At 35.0% G+C, this 26603-nt stretch overlaps 1 protein-coding gene across 18 annotated transcripts in view; it reads right to left on the reverse strand.

The window, feature by feature from the left end:
- Positions 1 to 26603, reverse strand: part of ERC2 (ELKS/RAB6-interacting/CAST family member 2) — a 556650-nt gene that overhangs the window by 346081 nt on the left and 183966 nt on the right. For all 18 annotated transcript variants that reach the window (XR_011100132.1, XR_011100130.1, XR_011100127.1 and 15 more), the window contains one exon: positions 17493 to 17660. Coding sequence is in view for 2 of the 18 variants with exons in the window: in XM_068694082.1 (XP_068550183.1) it covers positions 17493 to 17660 (168 nt within the window). In the remaining 16 variants the exon portion in view is untranslated. The remainder of the gene's footprint in view (positions 1 to 17492; positions 17661 to 26603) is intronic.

Here is a 26603-nt window from a genome sequence, read left to right on the forward strand (position 1 = left end):
CCCCTCCCCCCCACTAAAGAGACATTATCTAGAGTTCTCCTAAATAACAGCTAGAAACCTGGCAAACTGTACTTCATTTCAAAGTGAAAAGGTTGAGTAAGTTGTAAGGTATGGAGGCAAGAAGCCTTTTTTAGAGTACCGTGCATAAGCTTTAATCTCTGGAGAAAATGCATTTCTTTCCTTCCCTGTAAGAATCTCTGTTGGATCCTGTTTGCGGCCAGTGAAATGGACTATGATACCCTAAGATCCTTTCCTGAACTATGGCCTATATTACCTAACATCAAAAAACTTATGGTAACTGGATTTCCCTTGCCATTTGAAGACTATCTACTCACTTAACAGATCTCTTTGGCAATCTGATTTCATGCTACTTACAAGTTTTACACTGTTCAAATATAATTGCTCCTCTTTTATAATATTGATAACCTCAGAATATTAGAATAAAAAACTAAGCATGATTAATTTTAGCCAGATACCTTTCATTGTCAAGTATCTTAACTTTTTTTTTTGTCATATCCCTTCACATTTACATCATTATTCTTACAATGAGATGTCAGAAATCTAACAGTTTTTCAAATATGATAACCAAACAGCAATCTAAAGAGAGTTTATTATCCTATGTTCTGATACCCAGTTTTTCTACAGACTGCATTGCCAATTTTTTCTACCACATCCCACTGCAAATACGCTTCCAACATGGTATTTACAATTCATTCACCTTCTGGAATTAACACACTTCAAATTTTGTTTTCTGGATAGTCACCATTTCCTTTCACCATTTGCAGTTATACATTTTTTTTCTAATATTGAAGAATATTTTCTAAATTAAAATACTGAGGAGGAATATCTCTGAGATGAAAATCTGTCTTCTCACTCCTAGCAAATCCTCCTAATCTTCACTGCCGTTGCCCATTTATAATTTTTCATACTTCTTCAATCAACTCCAATCTTCAAGCAGTATTTGGAAACTATCTGATTACCTGCAGGACTTTTCACTTTTAATCTTTTTCTCTTATGTTCATTCTTTTCATTTTCACTTCAGAAATATAGTTTGTAATAAAATACATGTACCTCTAATCTTGACAGTCACTGTTCTGCTATCATTCCTGCTAGGTGAACAATCCAACTAAAGAATTGCCACCAAATTTAAACTATACCATGATCAAGAAATCTTCCAATTTTTCAGTTCTATTTTTCATATACTCTTTATTTAGGTACATATGTAAAACAATACTTTTAGAATTTCTGTATTGGTTTTGCTAACATCTCTATATATTTCTATTCATGTTTAGGGTTACCATTTAAATCATGAGGCTGAGTGAAAGAAAATACCTTTATTTCCTTTCCTGCTAAGTTTAAAAAAAAATGTATTTAACATGCCTCGTAAGGTTTGAACTCAATACAACTCTCATCTAAGTAATTCTTATAGTTCTGATTCCAACAGAAAGCTATGAAAGATACAAAAGTTTAAGCAAAGCACAAAAAATGCACATATAAACATCACACTGTTCTACAGGCCAGTGTAATTCAGACCACATACAACTGGAAGTATAGCAAATGTCTAACATTTACTGCAGCATACTAATTTTGTTAAAGGTCTCTGGCCATAAATTACATTTTAATAGCGATTATATATCTCCTTATGGTAATTATATAATAACATTTTGTTTTTACATAAAACTAAATGTTGACATTAAACATATTTGGTATAATAACTAAGTGTACACACAAATAATTTGCTGAGAGAAGATATGTATATGTTCCAGAACATACAGAAATCTCAGTATTCTTCCTTTAATCCAAAGAGTTTCAGATAAATGCACTGTTCTTAATTTTAAATTTAGAATTGATTGGAAAGAACTTATGAATCACAGGCATTTCACACCTGAAGGAAAAGAAAAGGTACAATAAGTACAGTGCTTTAAAACCTCTGTCATTTTAATTACATACCTCTCCCTATATCCTTAGAAGTTATTTCAGGGTTTTCTAACATTCTATTTCCCAGTTTTCCTGTAAAAATATCCTAAATAAAGGATCTAGCACATCACAACCATACAGCACAGCAACAATGACAGAGGAAAAATCTTAAACTTCAGACTTCCTTACTCTCAGCCTAAGGAGTAAGAGGGCAGACAAATTGAAGGGGGAAAAGGCAAGAACTAAAAATGGTAAATATTAATTAAAAAAAAAAAAAAAAGCAAAAAAAACTTTACATTGAAAGTGAAAATAAATGAAGGTCTGCCCCCTAGCTGCTATAAACAATAGCTATATGTCTTAAATACAGCTGTGTTGATTTGCACTAGAAGAACATTCCTGCCCTCAGAAATTGCATTCAAAAGCTTGCAACAGAGAATCCAGTTTCACATGGAACTATTTTATGTGAGTTTGTTTATGTGCCAGAGGTTTAAAAACAAAAAAAAACAAACAAACAAACAAACAAAAAAAACTTAAGCAGTGAGGCAGGAGTTAAACAGAAATAATAAAACCCTTTCCATTGGAAAGTTACCTTATAGCTCAACTGGTTATGGAAGGCATCCATGTTCATATATAAGGGACAATGTAATGACTTTATGTGAAAGAAAAGTTTAGCAGAATGGTAACATTGCTCCCTTCCCCCTTCTTTTAAAGACGTCTTTTCTTAATCATTTTAAATTAGCATATGGTACATAGGTTTATATCAAGAGTTGAAATGCTCAAAATGTTGTTCATCAGGGAACTAAGATTCTTGTTACTATGAGATGTAATTTAATATTTGCACTTACAGCAGCACAAAAGACAATACACATATTGAGTTTCCCTACTAGTTACTGCAGGCCAGACAGACTTTCTATGTATAAACTATCAAAGCACCACTAAACTTGAACTGAAATGTTAAACGCAGCAACTTAGATGCCTTTAATCAACATCTGCTGAACAGTTTAGATTTTCTATAGCAGCAATGGTAACACAGCTATGCTTTAATATAATTAAATATCTGAATAGGAAGTAGAAATAATCTGAAGTAGTTCCATGTTTAAGATGGCTTCTTTTGGTATGAAAGTTACCATTACCCCCTCCCCCCACCCTTTTTAAACATCTTTCATTGAATTTCCTTTTCCATTAATAATAATAATAATAATAATAATAATAATAATAATAATAATAATAATAATAATAATAATAATAATAATAATAATAATAATAATAATAATAAGGTTGGTTTGTATGTTTAACACAGCCTGATTCAGATATTATCAATGGTTTGTTGTGTTTTTTTTTTCTTTGTAAGTAGTGAAATGATTATATAATAAACCTATGTCACAAAAATTATTTTTCCCAACTCAGTTTTTCATTAGTCCATCAATGCTTGGGATTTATTAATTTCTGTACCCCTCATTATTTATTCAACTTCCTTCTTCTTTTTTCTTTTTTTTAAATTATTTTATTGTAAAAGTCTTGATGAAAAGATCCATGGAGGACTCTCATTGCCCCTTTGGCAATTATAGGAGAATTAATTTTAATATCCTTAATTTGTAGGTCATCTGCTATTGCAAGGTCTGTGACATTGACCTCATACTACACTAAAACTGATAGAGTTTTTTGTAATATTTTAGTTCTGTAGGATATTTCTTCACTTAATATGCCATAAGTTTAAAACTTTATCTTAAAGAATTACGTAGGAAGGTGGGAAGTTTCAGCAACTGCCAGATGCGGTTGCCTCTCCCACAGCGCTAAGCCCTTGTAGTTCCATGTTTACTGCTGTTACTACTTGAAGCATGCACTCTCCTCAGTGTGCGGTTTTGTAAGACACTAAATAAAACCTTCAGAAAAATGGTGTGTTAGGATTTTTCACTTAAGAACAGTTAGAAGTACTGTAGATTACAGTTATATCAAAATGTATTACATTGACTATCTTTGTAGTTTTGTAAGCACTAGAGTTATCACAGGAGTTCATTTTTGCCAGGCTTTCTCCTCAAGAACATGCATTTAACTTTCACTATAAAAATCTTTCAGAACACTTGAGCAATCCATATTGCTCACTACCAGTCTGACAACACTTCAATTTTCAGTGTCTACCATTCAGAAAATGACACATATTAGTAATGGTCCAGACTTTGAGTGGCTGAATGATGGCCAGCTTAATGCCAAAAAACTCTCTGACACAAGGAAGAGTGTATTCCAGAACTAAGCATATAGGAAGTTTATTTTCTACTTCTCTATTCAGATAATTTTAATGTTAACATTAATACAAAAAGTTAATCACTTAGTCCATGGACAGTACTGCAATCCATGTTTCAAGACATAGGCTGAATTGTATTTTACCTAAAACAACCATTTACAAAAATTACTAACAAAAAGTGCGAACAGTGAAATTTGCTGCACACATGAAATATCATGAAAGAAATCACGTTTTGTAAATTTAACACTATTTACCAGAGTAGCTCCCAGGGCTTATTCACTTGGATGATCTCTCTTACAACTAAATTAGCAAACTCCTGTTTTGTATTACCTTCCTATGTAGCCTAGATTTTTATACTTTGAAGTTCTTCACATTTGTATGACTGTTCACTGTCACATCCACCTCATGACATGCAAAAAGTTCCAAGCTCTCAAAAGTCATGGATTTTTATTTTTTTTTTAATAAACATTTTAATCAAGCTATTTATAGCTCCCTTGACAGCTATAACAAAAATCCAGACTTAACCATAGATTAATATTTTGGGATAGGTCACAGCAGGTATTTCACTTGAATTTGAAATCAATTTTTGCATACTCTCAGTCCCATCTATCAGCAAACAGCTGCTTTAAGACAAATAGTTTAAAAAATTGTATGGTCCTTCAACAGCTTCTCACCCTCACTCAAGATCAGCAACAAGCACTACAGAACACCACATAGAAGTTCCTTTGGTATACAATCACTTTAGCATGGGATTAAACAGAGCAATAGGGACTCTCAGCCTGTCTGGGGTCATGAAGGAAGATTTCTGCTGTCAAATCAAGGCATCTCTTGTGCAGTAAATATAATGGGTCTGATTTTTTTTTTCTCCCAGATACATAAAGTTTACACTGGCATAATTACCTTTAGTAGATTTATTGCAGATTTATACCTAAGTAAATGGCAAATAGAGCAATATTTCTTCCACATATAAAAGACTAAACAATTTTACGCCATTTTTCTTTTTACTTTCCAAGAACTGCTTTATTCCATTCTCTTTATTTCACTTTGATCATAGCACTGTGCCTGGTTGGGCATTAAAAATTAAAGTCAGGTGTCCTAGAAGGAAGTAAGTTAGATTCGGATTCCATTCTGAAGTTGAATTTATTCTACTCATATTCAAATATACCATTGCTGATCCTACCACCAAGAAATACATACGACTTGGCAACAAAAAAAATTATCAAAGTAATCTGACCAAATTGGCACTACTAGCCCTGGCTACATCTGGTAACAATAATATGAAGGCAGAAGTATGAAGATAACAATTCTCATTTATCATTACTATTAAACTTATCTGCATGTGTACTCTTAAGTCTTTGAACTTCATGCTTTCATAAAGCCAATAAGAGCTCCATTCAAAGGTGAGGGGTGATGCTTTTCCAAAAGTAATAAAGTATCAAATTCAGTAAGGTATTAGAGTCTCTAGTCACAGATTGTTCAGCCAGAGGAACAGCTATTGAATACCACCAGGAAAGCATGACTGCCGACATCAAGGAGCTCTAACAATGCAGAAATTAAGGTGTTTGGTTGTATTCCAACAAAAGAATAGGAATTTTATATACTACAAAATTGGAAAAAACAACCACTTTTTTATATTAGGAAATGACTCTTTTTATTTCCAGATATAAAAAATGTAGATATATATATATATATGTATAGAAGGTTAAGCTACAGATAACTATAATTGCATGGAGGTGAGCAAGAGGAGCAGAATTTACTTTCTTTTTTTCAAATGGTCAGGATGGTTTATCACATTAATAAGTTATTAAACAAGGATACTGTTAAGACTATTTCATGCATCAGACTGACAAAAACATAAATCATACATAAATCATACTCTAAATCATACATAAAATGCATCACTTTCAGATCACTCAAGATTTAAAAATGTGTTCTTGTAGCTTTTAATGTAAATAACTAACAAGCTCATGAACTTATTTTACTACGAAGTATTACATATAAATGACTTGCAATTTTCTAGAAATTGTTAGCTTAAAATATGCTAGAGATGAATAAGTAACATTATTAAAAATGTGGTCACAACATGCTTGCAATAGTGTACTATAACCATGATACAGGGTTGTACTGACCATTTATTTAGATTCAAAACTTGTATGTTGCACATAGGCAATGCTAGTAAAAGTTGAACTGTCCACTATTTAGTTTTTATATGACAAATCCCAGTATCAATGGCATATTGGTACTAATGTAAATACTAATGTATTTTTTTTTCTCGGTTTTGTAAACATCATCCCCCTTTTACCTGAGAAGGAAGAAATCACAGCTTTGAAATAATTCTAACAATAACAAAAAATCTGCCCAAACTAGTAGTTTCACCAGTTGCTCCCTCTATGGATGTAGCAGCAAGAAGTTATGTACATTTCCAAATGTAACAGCCTGATAGGATGCAGTTCCCAGCTGCATAAATGATTATGTTGAAGGTAAAAATTTATGCATCCCAAAAGAAAATGATATGAGTGAAACATCTCTACCAACATTGGTATAATCACAGTTATGCTGTGTAACAAACTGTGATGCATGGAGTAAAAAAACAGTTGCTTTCAAGTATTACTTGGCAACATATTCCCAGCTTGTCACTTTATATATTCTGAAGCTAGAGCTATGGATTTAACATGCATGTATTTATTCTACCACAGAATAGGTCTAAAATGGTAATCTAATCCAGCAGGTCTAAAATTTGGACTGTGGTAGTACTTCCTATATCCAGTTACAACACGCACAGAGAAATGGCAGCTGCAGCCTGTTCCTACAGCGACTTCTGTGTCAGAGAACGTGAGAAGCCATCCAGTCTCCTTCCTCCCTACTACAAATCACTCACCTGCAGCTTGGAGTTTGAAAGAGCATACAGATATGGCATCCAAGCCTTTGGGGTTTGTGCAAAACTTTGCTTCAAAAAGTAGCCCCATGGAACATCTCATTTTATGTCACTTAAAGGGGACTTATACAAAAGATGGAGAGCCACTCTTTGCTCAACCAGATAATGACAGAACAAGGGGGAATGGTCTTAAACTAAAAGAGGATAGATTTAGATTAGAGTTTAGGAGGAAATTCTTCACTCGGGGGTGAGGCACTGGAACGGGTTGCCCAGAGAGGTTGTGAATGCCCCATCCCTGCAGGTGTTCAGGGCCAGGTTGTATGAGGCCCTGGGCAACCTGATCCTAGTGGGTGATGTCCCTGCCTATGGCGGGGGGGTGGAACTAGATGATCTTTAAGGTCCCTTCCAACCCAAGCCATTCTGTGATTCTATGAAAATTGTCAATGATTCTCAAGGTAAACAGCTTGCAGGTATAAAACCCAGCTGAATCTATCACATCAAGATAGCTAGGAAACAGGCCGCCACGCAACGACGCAGCTCCAGAAGCCATGAATCGTGTGAATACACACTCAGGGTAGAAAGACAACTGGTCTACATTATCCCAAGGGTGTTTGCTGGCTTATTGCACAGTTCACTCTCTTACCACAACAAAATAGCAAGGGAACCAGGTTACAAGGAAAGGAAGGAACTGACCCAAATTTTCTAGGCACTAAAACTACTTTGTTTTCTTTCTGAAGAACTGAATAGAGTGCTGCAGACCAGGAGGCCCAGAAAGGAGCATGCTTCCTAACCATGGAGTTAGCACTCCTCAGTCAGCTGATAAGAATCTAGAAAAAGTCCTGACTGCACTGGGAATACACCTCACAAGAGAAAAGACACTGATTGTTGGTACATCTATATTTGCATGTTCAAAAAAACAAGGGTTTTTAAAAAGGAAGAGGAGAACGTACTTAAGAAGTTTTTTTTTTGTTGTTTTTTTTTTGTTTTGTTTTGTTTTCTTCCAGGCCCCTACAGAACATAACTACTTTTAAAAATCGAGACACACTCAAGACCAAAGGAAGATATAAAACTAATCAATGGTTAAGTCTTACACATAATGCTTATTTTACTTCCTGCATTTTAAGAAACAAGTATTTCCATTTAGCTCCTACAGCAGTTCATGAGACAGTGTATATCCCTAGAATCTCAGCACCTTTTTTTTCTTTTTTTTTTTTTAAAAAAAAAAAAAACTCACACAGAGATACAGAATACAGTAAAAACAATGAAGACATCATCCATTAGGAGCAAGTGTCAATTGCTTTGCTAAGGGAATTTAAATAATAAATAAATTAAACAGTCTCAAGAGACTTCACCTTGTTCAGGAACTGAATTTATTTTTAGTGTTTCGTATAACATTCATTTTAAATCACCATATAGTATTAGAATCAATAACTGCTAAGGATCAGGACAATCAGGTGGAGCCTTAAATATTTTCTTATTAATTAGACACAGGTCCTTACCATATTAAATTCACCACAGGATTTGCCCCATACCAATTTGCACCCCCCAAAATAAATAAATAAATAAATAAATAAAATAAAATAAAATAAAATAAAATAAAATAAAATAAAATAAAATAAAATAAAATAAAATAAAAATAAACCAGCCTTTAAAACGCCTCATTTAATTTTTTCTTAAAGATGTAATATTTACCACTGATTTTTCAATTTCTATTTTGTTTAAACAGTCATCCAATAAATGCCTAAAGATACTTAGATACTTCAGGTGAAAATTGCAAGATAAAGTTTCTCCAGGAAACAAAAAAAAAAAAAAAAAAAAAAAAAAAAAGCTCTTTTTAAGAAATTATCAGAAATTGTATAATTTAAGAAATTATATAATTCATCTCAGTCTTAATAGTGACCTTATTAGCTTTTAGGATCTTTGTCTTTTCTGTTGTAAATTTAATCTAACAGACAGTTGTGAAAACTGGTTATTTCATGATTTGAAGGGGAAGCTGGGAACTGGTGGCCTTTTGGAGAGGCATAGTTTAAAAATCCAAGGCCAACAACAAAACCCTGACTTCACTGAAAGTAGGATTCACCCTCAGCAGACAGCATGGCACCCAAACATGTTAGAAAATAGTGGGATCTCTGTCTAATGTAAATTTTTCTCAGTTTTTTTTTTCTTTTTTAATTCCAATCAGTAGACTTCTATTATATTTCTTGGCAAGCTATTTCACAGACAAAAATATTTCTTCTCTTAATGAAGTCTGATTCTTTCTTATTCATTTTAACATATATAAATTGGCAACCTTTTCCTAAATAATTCCTTTGAGTTCTTCTGCAACTTCCAAATATGACAACTTCTGCTTTCTTCATGTCCTGTCACACTAGATGGAAATTAGCTCTTTCACACTTCAAAAGAAATTTCCTACAACTCAACTGAAAAGCAAATATTACTCTTCAGTCAGTTTAAAATTCCCAGCATGCAAGCTACTGGCTTTCTCAGCACGAACAAACTTACAATCTTATTTAAAGATAACTTTGTTAATTAGTATTGACATTTCAGAGCCCAATGGCAGCTTCCTTCCTCACCAATAGCACTGGTGTCACACTAGCTGTATGAAACCCTTATGTAAGTATCTCATTAATCTCAGCTCTACTTTGCAAATGCCATACTGCTTTTGAGAGCATTTCCATATGTTACATATAATCCGAGTCTTGAACCATTCAATGCTATTCATACGAACATGTGAAGAATGCTCTCAAAATCACACAGCATAGCTTGATCAGAACACAAGGAATACCTTCTGTTATTTATTCTTAAGGGTTCATCTTCAAAATTCTAAATGCATGTGATCTTCATATGAACATTTACTTCTTGCCAAAATGTGACTTCTTGATCTTTCATTTACATACTGTATTTCATCATATTTTAGATCTCTTACACAAGATGCCTTTTTGTTTATATAACTACACTTAGAAATCCAATGCACTAATTAGCAATATATGTAGCTATGGTGTTATAGCACTGTGCTAAAAATTGCACAAATGTAAGTATACAAAAAAGCATCACTTCAAAGCGCTTAAGACTTTTATGTATTCTTGATTTGCCTAAAGGAATCATTTACCTTGGTAAGAATGAAATCGTTCAAGTGAGCTGGGATGCTGCTGATCTCCTGTGAGATGGCTATTTTGTTTTCATAACAAGAATGGTTCTACATTAATTTAGAGCTGAGATTACCATTGTTTTATATACTGGACTTGAATAAGATTCCTTCTCCCTGCTTGATAATAACCAGACAAGTATAAGAAAATTTGATCCAATCAGACATCTATCATTGACAGGAATGTGGCAGGATATAAATGCTGCAGCAAGTGTTCTGTAATCTGTTGGTGACATTTTGTTGAATACAGAACAGAAAAAAAAAATGAAAGGGAGTTTTAATGTTCATTCATTGAAAAAGATGGTTAAAATTTGAAGATGGAAATCAAGGATGTGTAAGAACATTCTATGATTTAAAGATTGTTAAGAAAAGGAGGAGGAATTTATTTTATTTTTATTAACATTTTAAAAAGTGATACATTTAACTAAGAGTTCATTCAAAATTTCTCAGGAGCCTTCTGAGAAATACAGACTAGCTAGCTTAATTTCACTTTTTAGAAAAATACTAGAAATAACATAAAATTACTTTTATGAAGGAAAAGATACAGCACCACAGAAGAAAACAAACACTAGAAGGATGAACATTGCTATGCGCACATTTATCAAGATGTTATATATTCAATTAATTATCAAATTACTCAAATTTCTATCACTAACATAGTATCAGACCTTGCAGACATACAAGATGATGTGTATGTGATGCCTGGCATTTATGGGACCTTTGATAGGCTTGCATAAGATATTCTCACAAATCAACTGAGAAAATGTAGTCAAGATGAAACAATGGTAAAATAAAACTAATTAACGAGTGGAAAACCTAATGAAAACTATTGTCAGAGATAAGCTTTGAGACCCTGTCTGCCTTGGGTAAATGAAAAGTGCATTGAGTCCAGTTCTTCAGTAATCCATTACTGATTTAGTATTCATTTCATTAGAAGGGTGGATGATGAAACAGTGTTTATTAAATATGCAGATTAGAAAGCTAAGAAACACTGTAAAATAGATAATATGCATCTAGCAGGAATTAAATTTGTATACTGGATCCTATTGGATGAAGGAGTAGAACATTAAACTTAATATCACTTCTAACATTTTTTCTGTGAATCCCACAAGCCAGATTCTGGCAAACATAAATATCTTAACACTCAAACCCAATCCTTCAACTCGAGAACTCATGTTAAAATTGTTTTAAGAAAAGTCACTTTGTCAGTGATAAATTCAGAAACAGCATGAGTTTTGCTCATCCAGGAAAATTCTTGCAGTTTTGCTTTTGTAGAGAAAAGGATTTTCTCTCTTTGTAGCCTTTTTTTTTTTTTCAATTAATAATTAGTAGTTTATTGGTGGAAGAGTAACAAAACAGAAAAAAAGTTCAGTTTTCCACAGATGGCATACAATTACATTTAACTTTGGGGATTTTAAAATACAGTTAGGATTTTCAAACATGCAAACAAACAAGCTCCTTTGTTACCTCTTCAGAAATGTGTATTATTGTTACATGAGCTGTATTAGCTTGACCAACTGCAGTTTGGCTCTGTTTATTGGAAAACTGCATACACCTTGCTTCTTCTAATATTTTCTGACAAGTAAATGAAGGCCATCCCGAAGAATAGATGCTTCCCCTTCATTTTGGGAGTAATTTCTGTAAACTGTAAAACGTTTTTGTAGTTTCTGCTACTGCTATTGAAATCTAGCGACTCTTCTGAATTCTTCCAGACATCTGGTACCAAATATTTTCAGCCATTTCATGAATTTTACGGCTGTCATTAATAAAGAGGAGACATGCTTAGACATGGTTAGTATGAGCAGATCTCTATGAGGGGATTCAGTCAGTATTTCTTCACTTCCTTCAGGGTCCATGATTTACAATATACACAATGATTCTGATATTCAAAATCCATTTACAGAACTGGCATTAGATAAAACAGCTTGTAGATTTCATAATCTCGTGAAACTTCATTTGAGAAAATCAATGATTTTCCCTACGAAGGTGATTACTTTCAAAGAGCTCAGTAGTCAGAAGGGTACAATCCAGTTATTCTCCTTTCAAAGAGAAGATTTAAAAAAGCAGGTCATCGGGAGAAAATTAAAAATGCCAGGCTTCTAGCTTTACTAGTGAATAGTAAATTAATTTCAAAAGATTCAACCACAGACTGGAAAACTTTATAATGATCATGGATTTCAAGGTCCACTAACTTATATAAACTTGTTATAGTCATCATTTTACGACAGATGAATATTCAGGTTCAGCTTCACTAAGCAAACTTTTTTTAGGTCACATTTTTGCAGTGACCTTAAAAGTGTAATGTGTTAAAAAGAAATGACAGTTTAAAGAAAATGAAAATGATCACTGTCTCTGATCTTAATGATGTTCTCAGTTTCTCAGTATACAGGTGACAAGCATCCAAAGAGATGCACTGGTTTGATTTGAGATTTTTTTATTATTATTTATTCACCCAGCTTCAGTGTGTACCACCTCCAAAGTTTAAGGGGATCAAAGCTGCACTCTGTACAGTGATTCTGTAACATTCTGTTACATTCTGTTACAGAATCACTGCATATCCATTTTTATGAGAATGCATTGGGATCAGTAACAACACCCTGGATGACCATTAACTGATTAAACTACGAAAAAGTCAAATGTTGTTTCTGTCTGCAAGGTACTTTCTACATGCTAAGAGCAAATGAAGGAAATTGCTCTCTCTCCTGGACCATTCTGGTTTTAAAAGTTTCAATGTAAGTGGTGTTCTCAGCCAGAATTCCTGTGTCAAGTGATAATACTGATGCAAATTTCTAAATACAAGATTAAAAATAATTTGTTTGTATTAGTACACTCCCAAACTGACAATATGTAAATTTACTATTTTTGGAAGACGGTTAACAGTAAGACATAAATTAAAATGTGTTGTACAATTTATTGTATCACAAACTGGACAATATCACAGTGTGCGCAGTCCAGCCACTCCAAGTACAAATTCCAATTATTACATTAGAGCTAAGACTTCATGACATTTCCTACAAATGCTAATTAGTTGGTAGATTAGGGCCCTCAGTCATGTAGCACTTCATCAATCACAAGGCTTAAACTATTAAGATGGAAACTGTAACATTTTACACAAAAAGTTGTGTTGCAATTCAAATTAGAATATTATATTGGACCCCTTTACATGGTGCACTTTTATAATAACCCCCACAAAAGAATTTCCACAAGCTGTTGTCCTAATATGATCCAGCTCTACATCCTCCATTCTGTTCTTGTCTCAACAGCTACTGTTTTCAACACAAATAAACGTCTATGTGCACACACGTATTTAAATATCTCCAAATTCCTACAGGACAAAACACACCAGTTATAGTCACTGTATGAAAGAGAAAATTTGGGAGCAAAAATGGGTATGAAAGAATTGGCATCCAGTTCAGCACTTTTGCCCCTCAATCTACACCTCAGCCGTATTCATAGAACTTGTACATTCTGGTAAGAAATACATAAAGAATTCTGAGGTCTGCCCCTCTGCATGCTAAACTGACAGATATGAGGTGTAAGACTAGCTTTGCCAGGTTAAACAAGGCTATTAAAACAGCATACCCAACTTTACTGGCACTAAAATGAAACAGTGGTGCCAAAGATTCTAAAAGAAAGAAATATTAAGTAATATTGCACCTCTGACATTGACATAAGTTTATTATTACTCTATGCCAATCTACCTTGATCCAAATCCTCTAAATGCTTGCTGTTCCAGGGTTGGGCCTCCTTTAAGCCTACAAATTATACTAAACACAGTGGTGTTTGTTTGTTTTTTTTTAATTTGGTTAAAAATTACACCAAAATCACTGCATGGAAGGACAATGCATAATTAGCTCACCCATTACTCTTTCCTGCAACAAGTCGCCTTATGTATGTTCCCATGCTATCCTATAGGACTCATAAGGGCTGGTTTCTTGCCAATGTTTTTGTTTCCTTCACATCTTAGTTAGGGAGCCTTCCTCAGAAGGTATCCTATCCTGTAAGTAAAACAGCTATCCAAAAAGAAGAAGAAACAATACAATCTTTCAGGTAAGCTTTCCTAGTTTTGATTTGGTCTCTTTTGTGTTTTTCACCATGTCAGATAACAGTAATGTATACAAGAGAAAAAATATAGAATGAAACAATGAATCTTTTTAAGTTACATATTTCTTCCTACTCAGTTTCAGGTTATTACTGACATAAATAATTTATATACAAATATATATATATATATATATATATATATATATATATATATATATATATATATATACACAACTATATATATATACACAAATATATACAAATTCTTCCTTCCTCAATTACTTCAATACAACCATTAAAATAAATATTATTTTAGGCTGAGTGAAGAGAGATGTAGCCATCTATCCTGCATCAACAAATGAAGGCAGCAAAATAACTGGTTATTCACATGTTCTTAAATCAAAAGTAAAAATACACAGATAAAATTTGGCCCTGCATGCATAGAAAAAAACAAATGGAGACATATTATAATATTACAGACTGAAGAATCTAATGCCCAGGAGGAACCTAAAAACTAGAAGCAATTCTTTTCACTTTCAAAAGGGCTTTCGTACGACTAATGTATCGACTGGTACAATGACCTATTGGAAGGTATGTAAAGAAATTGCAATCCACTAGAGGGCCCAACTGTTTCAGCTCCTAGTATAGGATGGTCCACATCGCTTTCCACAACTCCTCATCGTTTTCCATATGCAATTTGCAAAAGTTGGAGAAATGGAAGAGACACATGCAATCCAGCAAGACATAAAGGATTCTTATTGAGATTCATGTAAAAGATAAAGTGACTGCAATCAATAGATAGTATATATTTTTCCAGCAAAATATACTCATATATGGTTGTCATTGGAAAGGTAAGCTGTCAAGACTGGGAAGAGAAGAGGTACATCAGAGAACCTTATTCTTAAAACACAGCATCCACTACTAGACTACTTGAGTATCTGTGCAAAATGACCGCTCAAAAATATTACAAAAGAATACTATAGCACTGGGACTTACGACTATACACACTCCAACATATTTTTGAAATAACACGACTAAATGAACAATCTCTGGCCAAAAAGGAGCTGTGCTCCTTTAGCCTTTGATAGAACATAAAGACTATGAAATATGAATGCCCTGCGTTGCATTAGTTCACATAGTGAGCGTGAACACATCTAGCATTCTTTAATATCAAGGCACTAATGCCTTGACACACTAGAGAGAACACTAGAAACTAGAACACTTGAAAACACTAGAGAGAGAGAAACTCATAGAACATTTCCCTTCTATATGCAAGCATTATAGTCCTGGGATGAACTTGTACCTACTGCCAAGAATGGTGGGATGCTCAAGAAGGATAACCACGAGAAATCGTGATCTTGAGAAGCACTGCCAAAATGGGATTGAATAGCTAAGCAAATAGATTTTTACTTTTTTCAGCTTTATTTCAAAGCCTGATTTACACTGGTGACATACAGAATTTACTATTTTGTGTTTGTACACTAGACACATGAAAAATAAACAATGAAAACATGCTTTAAATTAAAAAAAATATAGAGCATGGAAGTGTAAACAAGAGTGACTAGAGCAGGGCAATGTTTATATCAAATTTTTCTCTACTTAAATCACTTGCAAGTGAATTTATCCCCTAACATATTGGAAATAACGCACAAGCAAAATAATGGCCCAAAGCTGAAAATGTGACCTAAAAATATTTTTTCCAATACGGTATTATTTTCATATTGAAATTAAATGGTGTAATAATGACCTGATAATATTATTTTGGGGTATGCTAACACCTATATATTGTGATAATGTTATTCAAAGTATTGCAGAGAAACAAATTTACATGTAAGTACAACATGATAAATAATGTCAAAGTATGCAAATTAACTTTTTTTTTTTGTAATAAATGATTCATTCTTCTACAAGCATATGCACTATTTAGCAATAGCAAATAAAATAAAATTGAACTTCCACAGCTCCCTGATGAAGCATATTTACCAGGATAAAAACCTCTGAAATATTCAGATGCCAATCCCAATCTTAAAGACTAATTTAGTGCTCTCATTTTGCACTTAGTTATTAGCAGGATTTATCACGTGGTAGACCAGAGCTCACTAGGTCATAACGTGTTTAATCCAGCGTTTAGTGAGCAGAGATAGCATAATTTGAGAGTGATTATTTTCATTAAGAAGTCAGATGCAAAAGCAACAAGACCATCTGCAAGCCATAATAAAATAACCATGATGTGTTAAAAACAGAAAAAAGCACCCTGTTGCATATTACTAGCCATGGCAGACAATGACTACAGCTCTGTGATGGATTATTACTCATCACACAATTTTTTATCAATGAATCCAAATCCCTCCTCCTGATCTAAATACAAGACCAATTGTAAATTCTTGGTTTGATTAAAAAACACAAACCATTAGAAAAGATGCATTATTTTCTGCAAAATTCTGAAGTGATGTCCAAAATTAAACAGCATTCAGCACAACAAAAAAAGGCTTAATATTTGCTATTTTTCATATCATCAGCATTGCTAAAAATGCAAATATTCAGAAGGAGATTCCAGAACAAGATTAAATTGGATGGGTACCTAAGACCTTCTCTGTTTCTGAAAAATAAGGACTTGGGTTTATTAAACTCATGTATTTAGCCAAACACAGACAAAAGCATGGATAAAGAATGTGAACCTTATGTGAGTCATTGAGAAAAACCACCATGACATTGTAGAATAGTATATCTATCATCATCATTGCTAATAAAGAAAAGTTTGGATTACTGGAGAGAGCCTCCATTCTCAATGTCTATAGCTTATCATGCATAGGAAAAGCAGAAAATTTACTTAAATTTAGTTTCCTTTTCCACTTCCTTCCCTCCCTCTCCACCAAAATGTCTTTAAAGAAAAATGCAGTATACTAATCTTTTAGTAGTCCCACACATTTTATTTGAATTATCTGGAAAGAATACTATTTGGTGTTAGTAAGGATAACAGAATCCCTCACAGTGAGGAGTAGGTTTTGTCAGAATTGTTAGGACTTCCGTTTAACTCCAAGAATTCTGTGAAAACTGCAGAACGTAGTATTTTTGTAATACAATTAAAATATAACACTGTAGAAACAATCCCGTGGAAGATAACACATCTATATTACAGAACTACTTAACTGTTACAGACGTACTCCACACTTTTTTTAATATTTTAAAGGTAATATGCTCTAAGAAGTGCATTTCCTTTATATGTGTCTCAGAAATTTTACAACATATCCTTTCATCAATGATCCTACCTTTTTTTGAAGGACATTAATTTTCCTTTCTTTTACTTCTAACATGTCTTTCATATCTCGAATCTCTCCAGCTAGGGTTCCTTTCTCTTCTGTGAGGTCTTGAAGTTGTTTTGTTTTCTTATTAAGAAACGTTTCTTTTTCTTCCAATCGTAACCGCAAGGCATCAACCTACAGTAAGTAAATGAAATGCATTTAGGTGTTAGTAAGGGTGAACAACATATTTTATTTATTTTACTTAATTTGCGTCACCTAGGAAACTTTTTTTTTTTTAATGTAGATTTTCCACCTGTATCTTGGACCAAAGAGACACTTGTAATTAAAAGTAAATGTAATTAAAAAGTAAATGTAATTAAAAATAAAGCAGTTTTAGCACCAAAGCATAAACAGAATAAAGTAGAAGAGTCAAAGTTTTAAGCATGACACTAAGAGAGTCCGATCTTGACATATGCATATATGACACACACACACACACACAAAAATGACCTATTAAATATATAATTCATTGAAAATAGTGCTCTGTATCTTGTTTTCAGTTTAACTGTTAAAGCCATGAGGTGGCTCAATACTACAGTCAGTACACAGATTTGGACATACATCAGAAACAGAACTATTTAACAAAGATACAGTAAATGGTCAACGATAAGGCTTTCCACTTTTCTCCAGAGTATCTCTCATAAGTCTCTTAATAAATGGATCTTATTGTACTTTTCTATAGTAAGCACAATTTTCTATTGCATATAACTATGAATATTTCAAAGATTTTCATACACTGAAGTGTCTTAATAGAGAACCTCACCTAACTGTTCTGCATTACATGACTGCTTTCTATCTGCCTTTAGAAACTCTACAAAGTTCCAAAAGAAAAAGAAAACTCACAAGTTGAACAAGCATTCTAATGGCCCAGATAGTATATGTAATATCCCTTGTTTTCTCATTTCCTGCTATATAAATGCTCAGGGACGCAACTTTATCATTCTCTTAATGCAATTTCAACAGTTCTCAAATTGAGGTCAGGCAAATAGTTGCTGGTGTCTGGAAAAAATCCATAGATCACTTGATGCTGACTACTATTTCCATATAGTTGTTTCTGTAAGCAGCTCTACTGCTAACAGCAATTAAAAAGCCTTGATACTCATAAAAGCCTTTAGAAATAAGGAATAAAAATAGTTGACTCTCCTCCACAACAAACAAGAGGAGATGGAGAGTAGCATAATTATCAAAGAAAAAAAGCAAGGAATGTAGGTAAATCTAAATGACAGGACACCTGTTCAAGGAACTGGAAAAGGACAGGGCCAAAGCAGTAGGGATAAGGATCCAGGAGCACAAGAACTGAAATGACAAATAGGTGCCAAAACAAAGACAGGAAAGTTTAATTTTCTCAAGTAAATTTAACAACCCTACTTCACAGATGCCTTTTTAGTACTGTCTTTCTACGTAACCAGTGCCTAGAGTAGTTATCATAGAGTAAGTTATAATCCCAAATGGAAAAATGTGCTATTTTGCACACTGTGAAGAGAAGAGGAAGTGGTCACTGTCAAGATGCTCACTGATACAATCTTTGAGAACATCTAACACATTAGTCCAAATATTAGCTGTCAAGTTTCAAGAAAGTTTCAGTCAGAGATTTTGTCACAGTTTCCTTAAATTAAAATATCATAATGGAATTCCATGCCAGTAAAGCACATACTTGAATGCTTACAAAGATATGACAGTGCAGTGAAAGCGAAACCACAAGGTGAAACTGCAGCAGAAAAGCAGAGCTAGAAAATGAGATTTTGTAAGTTTAAATGGTGCAGCTTTTTATATAGTAGAGAAGAATAAAATGAATAGGGATTAACACTGTCTTAATTCAAGAATCTAAAGATCCAGACTTGAGCTGACAGTAGAACATAGAGGATCCAAAATATGACGCATGTAATCTATACTGATCTTGGTAATTAGTAAAATGAGAAGCTCTACGTTTCACTGAAGTGGAAAGAACACCTAATATTATTACTCAAAGAATTCTTTAGAAAGTATGTGCAAAGGCAAGCTAAATTACGCTGACAAATAACGTAGAATTGTGAACAAAAGAGAACCAAAGTTAAACTGAATTGGAATATCTCTCAAGTCATCATGTTCCCCCTCCCCTGCCACTAGCATATTTTAGGCTAAACAAAGATATCGAAGCACATTTTAAGCTAAATTCACTAATGCCAAGAATTACCTACCACCTAAATTCTACTATTAATACTTTTGATATAAAAGGTATTTTTGTAATGAAAAAGTAGACATCTCTATTCATTACACCTAAAGTGTATGTTTAGGTTTAACAATTGGTACCGTAAGAGTTGCACCTTACATGCATTGGTCCCTTCAATGAGCACTTCAACTAGATCATACCTGCTTGCACATACTGTTTCAGACAACACACTGTAGAACACTGGATGGGGAAACTTTGGAGGAAAAAAAAATCATTATGTAAGAAGTTTTGAAAGACCAAGAGAGGTTTTATTGTTGTTGTTGTTGTTATGTGATCCTCATTATTGCAAACTGTTTTGTAGATAAAATAATTAATTCAAGAAAATACGGTATACCCAGTAAGGTTAGGATAATTTAGCAAATAATTGCATATGCAATCTGATAGATTTAAACAGAACAGCAAAACAAATCCATTCGTAGCATCTGTGATTAAGCACTCCGGATTCCATTTTGCATTCCTTGTGCAGCCTCTAACTCCCAAATTCAAGCCTAGGTTACAGAGACATTATTCTTAGTGAAGTATTTCAGTTTTCCAGAAGACTGGTTAACACATTGAAACTTCCAGTCCAGGAGAGGATACTAAAAATACTGTTAGAGACCTACTTCCGTATTTGCACTTTGGCTCCACCCAGAGCAAGAAAGCCACTATGCAGCACAGAAAGCACTGGAGGGCAGCATGGGAATGGAGAGCATTAGCGAGGTTTACAAGCCTTTACCACAGCACCATCATTTTATGAAAAGTAGAGAAGTAAGATAAAAACAGTGCAATCTTTTGTCATCACAAAAGACAGTTCTTGAACAGTGGCCATTTGTCTAATACTGTTTTCATCTACAGCACTGATACCAGGAGGTGTTCACATTAAGTGGATTCATACAGGCTTGTTCTGGCTGCTAGGTACACTATTGAGAAGACAAGTCTGGACTGAAAATATATGATGTGGCAGTCTAAAATAATTCACCATCTAGCCAAAGCTACAGGAAGTCAGACAAGTGCGAAATCTTAGATTCACTAATCCAAATTTCAAACATACAGATGTCAGAAAATAAAGAATTAGGCTTTAAAATTTACATTACCTAAAAATTCACAAAGTTTATTCATAGTAAAAAGCTAGATGGAAGTAGCCAAAAGGATATAGATGTTAGTTTTTCATCTTTAGGTTGTACAGTTAGAACTGTTCAAGTCACATACAGTAAGCACTATTTTTTCTAGTTAATCAAGGTACCTCAGGGGAGCCAGGAGAGGTTCAGTTTGGAAATTAGGAGAAATTTCTTCTCAGAAGGAGTAGTCAGGCGTTGGAATGGGTTGCCCACAGAGGTAGTGGCATCACCATCCCTGGGGGTGTTTAAGGAAAGTTTGGACCTGGTGCTAAGGGACATGTTTAGTGGGTGACATTGGTAGTAGGATGATTTAACAAGATGATCTTGGGGGGCCTTTTCCAACCTTCTATGATTCTATGAACAGAATATGTTTACATACAAAATAATCAACAGACATCTGATTTATTTTTATTTATATTCTGAGTTTTGTAATGCTAAATTTATTCTGAGCAGAAGTCTTTGCAATGCCACTTTAAAACTTGGTTTGGGACTAATTTAGATGACCTGTTGGATCTCAAAATGCATGTTCTTCCTGCTCTTAAAATGGCTCATTGCTTTTCTATACGCTGGAAAAAAATAATAATAATAATATATATATATATATATATATTCTCTACTGTATTTAGTTTATTTTTTTAATAGGGTCTTGCAGTTAGTAAGCAGCATGCAGTATTAGATTCAAACATAATTCTTTGACTGAAAAATGGTTACAGCAGCTAACAGTGAAAGACCTCATCTGAAACTCATCACTTTTTTTGTTTTTTTTAATCACTTATTTGCTGCATGTCTTTAAGCAATCCTTTAAGTCAAATCACAAAAAACTCACTTGCACCTTTAAGTTGCAGCTCAGAAGCTCAGCATAGCATTGCAGCAGGAGCTCCAAAAGAGAAGGAAAAACTGCAGGTTTCATTTGCCAACTGCCAGTAAGCATCTGTTTTATACTTTTAATTAAAGGTTGTTGAAGGTGATCAGAACCACTGGTAAACAAAGCACTGACACTGTTTCCCTGGGGACTGGGATAACACAGTAGGTTACGCCCATGCAAGATACAGTTCTGTTCTGTGTGGCTGAATGGCACTTCCCAAGCCAAAAGCCTTTTCCTCTGTGTGCATCCATTCCCCACCCTGAGGGCTTAGCAGACAGTTCTTGGTGCTCTTCACACATTTATTCACAACATATCCTATCACAACTGCTCACAAAATTAAACTCAGAAATCAGGATTTTAGCCATCAAAACATGGGAGCCCCATAAGGAGGGGTGAGAGGATAAAAAACCAGATGGTTCTGTTTTTTGGGAAGCCCATGTCGAAAACCTGACTATGGGAAAGGGGAGCAGAGCCCCATCCACTCCAATTCCTTGGGCCTGATTCTGCCTTACACAGCTGTAATTAAACAGCACATGACTGGACCTTCCTGCATTTCCTTTCACCACTAGCCAGCTCGTAACATGACAGAAGTTATTTCTATTCCCTAAACAGAAGCGAATTTAACCCTGAGGGAGGAGAGACGGTGCTTGGTGGTTTTCCTTACTACCAAATAGAAATGTATACTGGACTCCACAATCTCCATCTTTTCTTTCCCTGGTTAGCTTTCTGGCCAGCCACACAAAAGCCTTTACGTTAGCATATGGGTTGTGCCACAGAGGATCAGACACCTAGTGCTTCAGCGTTGTCTGGACCAAAGCTAAATGCAGAAATGGACTTTTTTCACATTTACACCATAAATAGATTACTGCACACACATTTATGTAAGTAGTTTACACCTCTGATCAGTTCTTCCAGGTCAATAACATTTATTTATTTTTTAATTCTGAATGAATTAAAATGAATAAATACTCATGTCTTTAAGATGAATTGAACTCTTCCATAAGGAGTTGCTCAGACTTAAGATTTGCATACATGCAGATGTAAGAGGTGAAATCCTGCCTGGAACCCCAATTTTCACAAGAGATTGTTGTTACTATAAAGCAATGACAGTTTTCATTTAATAATTCATTAATTAAATGAATTTGAAGCCTTAATAGCTTCAAATAAAACTTAAAACTGCATTCACACCTTTGGTTGCACCAAGGAAAATGTTCTAAAAGAGCTGAAACAAAGACTCTCAATCCCAGAAACCCCGCTTCAAACAGGAACAGTGCAAGTGCTGGGAAGGAAAGAGTATGAGTGAGCAACCACAGCGTGAGGTGGCAGATCCTCCACTCCAGTCCTAGCATTTCCTGCTCCCACTCCTCTCTCTGGCAGCTTAGAGCTTCTGGCTGCTGCAGAAACACTGTTCACCATGATGTCAACTCCAAGCCACAGAAAAATGCAATGTCATACTTGGAAGATTGTCTTATTTCCCAGCCCTTTCCAAATGAACCACAGATCAGAAAATGCTCAGTCTTCTGTTCCAGTTGGAGTTTGACTTCCAAAGAATTAGGAGAAAATTCCTTCCTAAAGGAATTTCCCCCTCCTGGTGAAACAGAAATGTTTCTCAGATATGATGAGAGGCTACTGACCTGGGTTGCTGACACAGCATTTCACGTTTCAATCTGGATCACAGAGATTCAGACTAATCTTTTGTAAACCATACATTTTCCTACCTTTTTTGCTGTTGTTTTTAAGACTGTATCCTATTTGATGCTCCCTCTTTTCCCCTCTTTCAAAAAATATTTGTTGAATATTTTTTGTTGAGAGTTGAAAAAAAAAAAAATCAACTCTCTCCCAGCCAAAAACTACCAAAAGCCAAGTCCACATGAGAGCTCAAATTAAAACCTCTTACAGCTGGACTTCCTAATCATAGAGGTCTTTTCCAACCCAAATGATTCCATGATTGTAACATCAGAAAAGGAGAATATTCTGCTCACAGCATGGTTTTCTATCTGTGTCATTGTTTTCTCCTTGCAAGTACAGGGTACAGCACTATCTCCAGTCTGTCTTCCCAGAAGCTACTTGTTGTGGAGCTAAAATTAGATTCTGTCCTGACACCAGGGTTGGGAAGAAAAAAAAAATCTACCAAGTACAACTATACTTTCCTACTCACCATCAACCAGTGGTCAGATGTCTTAAAACTGATACAGCAGAACACCAACCCAAAAAGGCCACACCTAGACAACAAAGCCCAGGTATTTTGATAGAATAGGTTTATCTTCTCCCAAACTAGCACACACAGTGAGGAGCCATTCTGAAATCAGTGCTCTACTCAAGTTTTCAGAAAGCCAGAAATTTGACCCAGTGCCAGTCTGGGAGAGTGAGTAGGCAACTCATACTGTGTGTGGTCTTAGGTGTACAGATTTATTTTCTATTCACAGGAATGCAATGTGGGGGTTTACAAGAACATTAGTTATGTCAGTCATTTTCTGCTTCCCTACATTCTCCTTTCTGTCTCCACTAATCATGAACCCAGACTTTCACATTTCTCTTAATGTGAAATAAAACTACCTCAGCTCGAACTGCATGCAACCTTTAGCTACATAGTATCTCTTTGGTGCCAAGCATGTGACATCATTTCATAAGCCAAATACAAACCTCCAGATGGTGTAAAATCAAAAAGCTGTTAAGTCAGCTTTCCTGATCTTGTGGAAGACAAGAAGCAAAATATACTACTTTGTTTACAGCTAGAATGGATTTGCCAATATTAGAAATTATCTTTTCCCTGAAAATGGTACAGTGAAATCACATCTCCCAAAAATAATGAGGCAATGAATATTCTAAACAGAGCATGCTAGTACACTGTGAGAAATGTCTGCCACTTTGTTACTCCGCCTTATACATCTATGGCATTTTAAACAATCTGAAAGGAAATTAAATATAGGTCATTTTATAACATCATATATATATATAATTATATTTGAAAGGATGAGGATTTTTGGTACACAAAAACTCTGGCTTTTCACTCAACACTATGTAATTTTAAGAGGCCTTGACTTATTTTTCCCAAGCTCTGGCAGCACATTTACTAGTAAAACTTGGCAATCTGAAAACACCATCATTTTCCAGGAAAATAAAGCCAAACCAGATCTGATAGCTAGCACATAAACCATTTCAAAGACCAAGTAAATTGCTTGTCAGTTTAGTCTAAGTTGTTTTTCCTCAGCAACTACCTATTTCAGCAACTCTGTTGCTTGCTCTGGAAATATACAACACTTTACAAAACTCCAAAATTGGGTTATCCTAAAGAGAAGTTCATATAAGTGGCAAAAATTGCTAAATTCAAAGTCAAACTTTATAAATCTTCACGTCATCACCTGCCACTCATGACCAGCTCCAGTAGTGACGTTTATTTCTTGAAGTCCCTTACTGTTAACTGTTTAACTTATATGCCATACTATATATATTTATCATTTATGAAAGTGGTTTTGGTGTTATGAAGCTCCACGTGAAAGTAAAATGTGAAGAAGCACTACTGTGTTTCACTGTTAAGAATTACTTATTGTACCAGCATAAATTAATACATTTAAAGCAAAGTATTTTTTAATTTTTTTTTTAAGTAATTCTGACGTTACTAGTCAAGCATTAAATATACGGTAGTACCATCCCTTGGGTAACAGAAGGCAAACTAGCATCCATTGTCTTTCTCCCTCCTAATCCCACTTCTGTTCCAGCACACATTGCAGTCAGTGTGTGCCACTGCATCCAGGAACCAGTTTTCTGACCTTTTTTACTATTCTTCTCTCTCTTCCTGATGACCACTACAGGCTCCACAAGGTTGCTGATGCTTTCCTGTACTACTACTTGTTACCTTAGTGTATTATGCAGCCTTTTTCTTTTTTTCCCTTCCTCCATCCTTTGGAACCATTTGTTAATCAAAGAACCAAACAAAGATCTTCGTGCCTGTATTTATTCATCCATATTTACATATGACATTAAGAACTGGCAAAAGGACAGAGATGTAAAGCAGCTGAGTACCTTCCAGCTGATCCAAATAGAGAGTGAGCAACATAAACCGCTGTATTGGACTTCCTGAGGGCTGACTTTGAGCTGCTCAGGACAGTAGTTGGTGGAGTCCCTTGGGAGGCAGTTCTGAAGGGCAGAGGGGTCCAGGAAGGCTGGGCGCTCTTCAAGAGGGAAATCTTAATGGCGCAGAAACGGTCTGTCCCCATGTGCCCAAAGACGAGCTGGCGGGGAAGAACACCAGCCTGGCTCAACAGAGAACTGTGGCTTGATCGTAGGAGAAAAAAGAGGGTTTATAATCTTTGGAAAAGTGGGCAGGCCACAATAAGGATGTTGCGAGGCTGTGCAGGGACAAAATTAGGAAGGCCAAAGCTCATCTGGAGCTCAATCTGGCTACTGCCGTTAAAGATAACAAAAAACGTTTTTATAAATACATCAACACAAAAAGGAGGACTAAGGAGAATCTCCATCCTTTACTGGATGCGGGGGGAAACTTAGTTACAAGAGATGAGGAAAAGGCAGAGGTGATTAATGCCTTCTTTGCCTCAGTCTTTAGCGGCAATACTGGTTGTTCTCTGGATACCCAGTACCCTGAGCTGGTGGAAGGGGATGGGGAGCAGGATGTGGCCATCACTATCCGCGAAGAACTGGTTGGTGACCTGCTACGGCACTTGGATGTGCACAAGTCGATGGAGACGGATGGGATACACCCAAGGGTACTGAGAGAACTGGCAGAGGAGCTGGCCAAGCCACTATCCATCATTTATCAGCAGTCCTGCCTATCGGGGGAGGTCCCAGTTGACTGGCGGCTAGCAAACGTGACGCCCATCTACAAGAAGGGCCAGAGGGCAGACCCGGGAAACTACAGGCCTGTCAGTTTGACCTCAGTACCAGGGAAG

Source organism: Anas acuta, chromosome 11 (assembly GCF_963932015.1).
Source record: "Anas acuta chromosome 11, bAnaAcu1.1, whole genome shotgun sequence".
In the NCBI taxonomy this organism is placed as follows: Eukaryota; Metazoa; Chordata; class Aves; order Anseriformes; family Anatidae; genus Anas; species Anas acuta.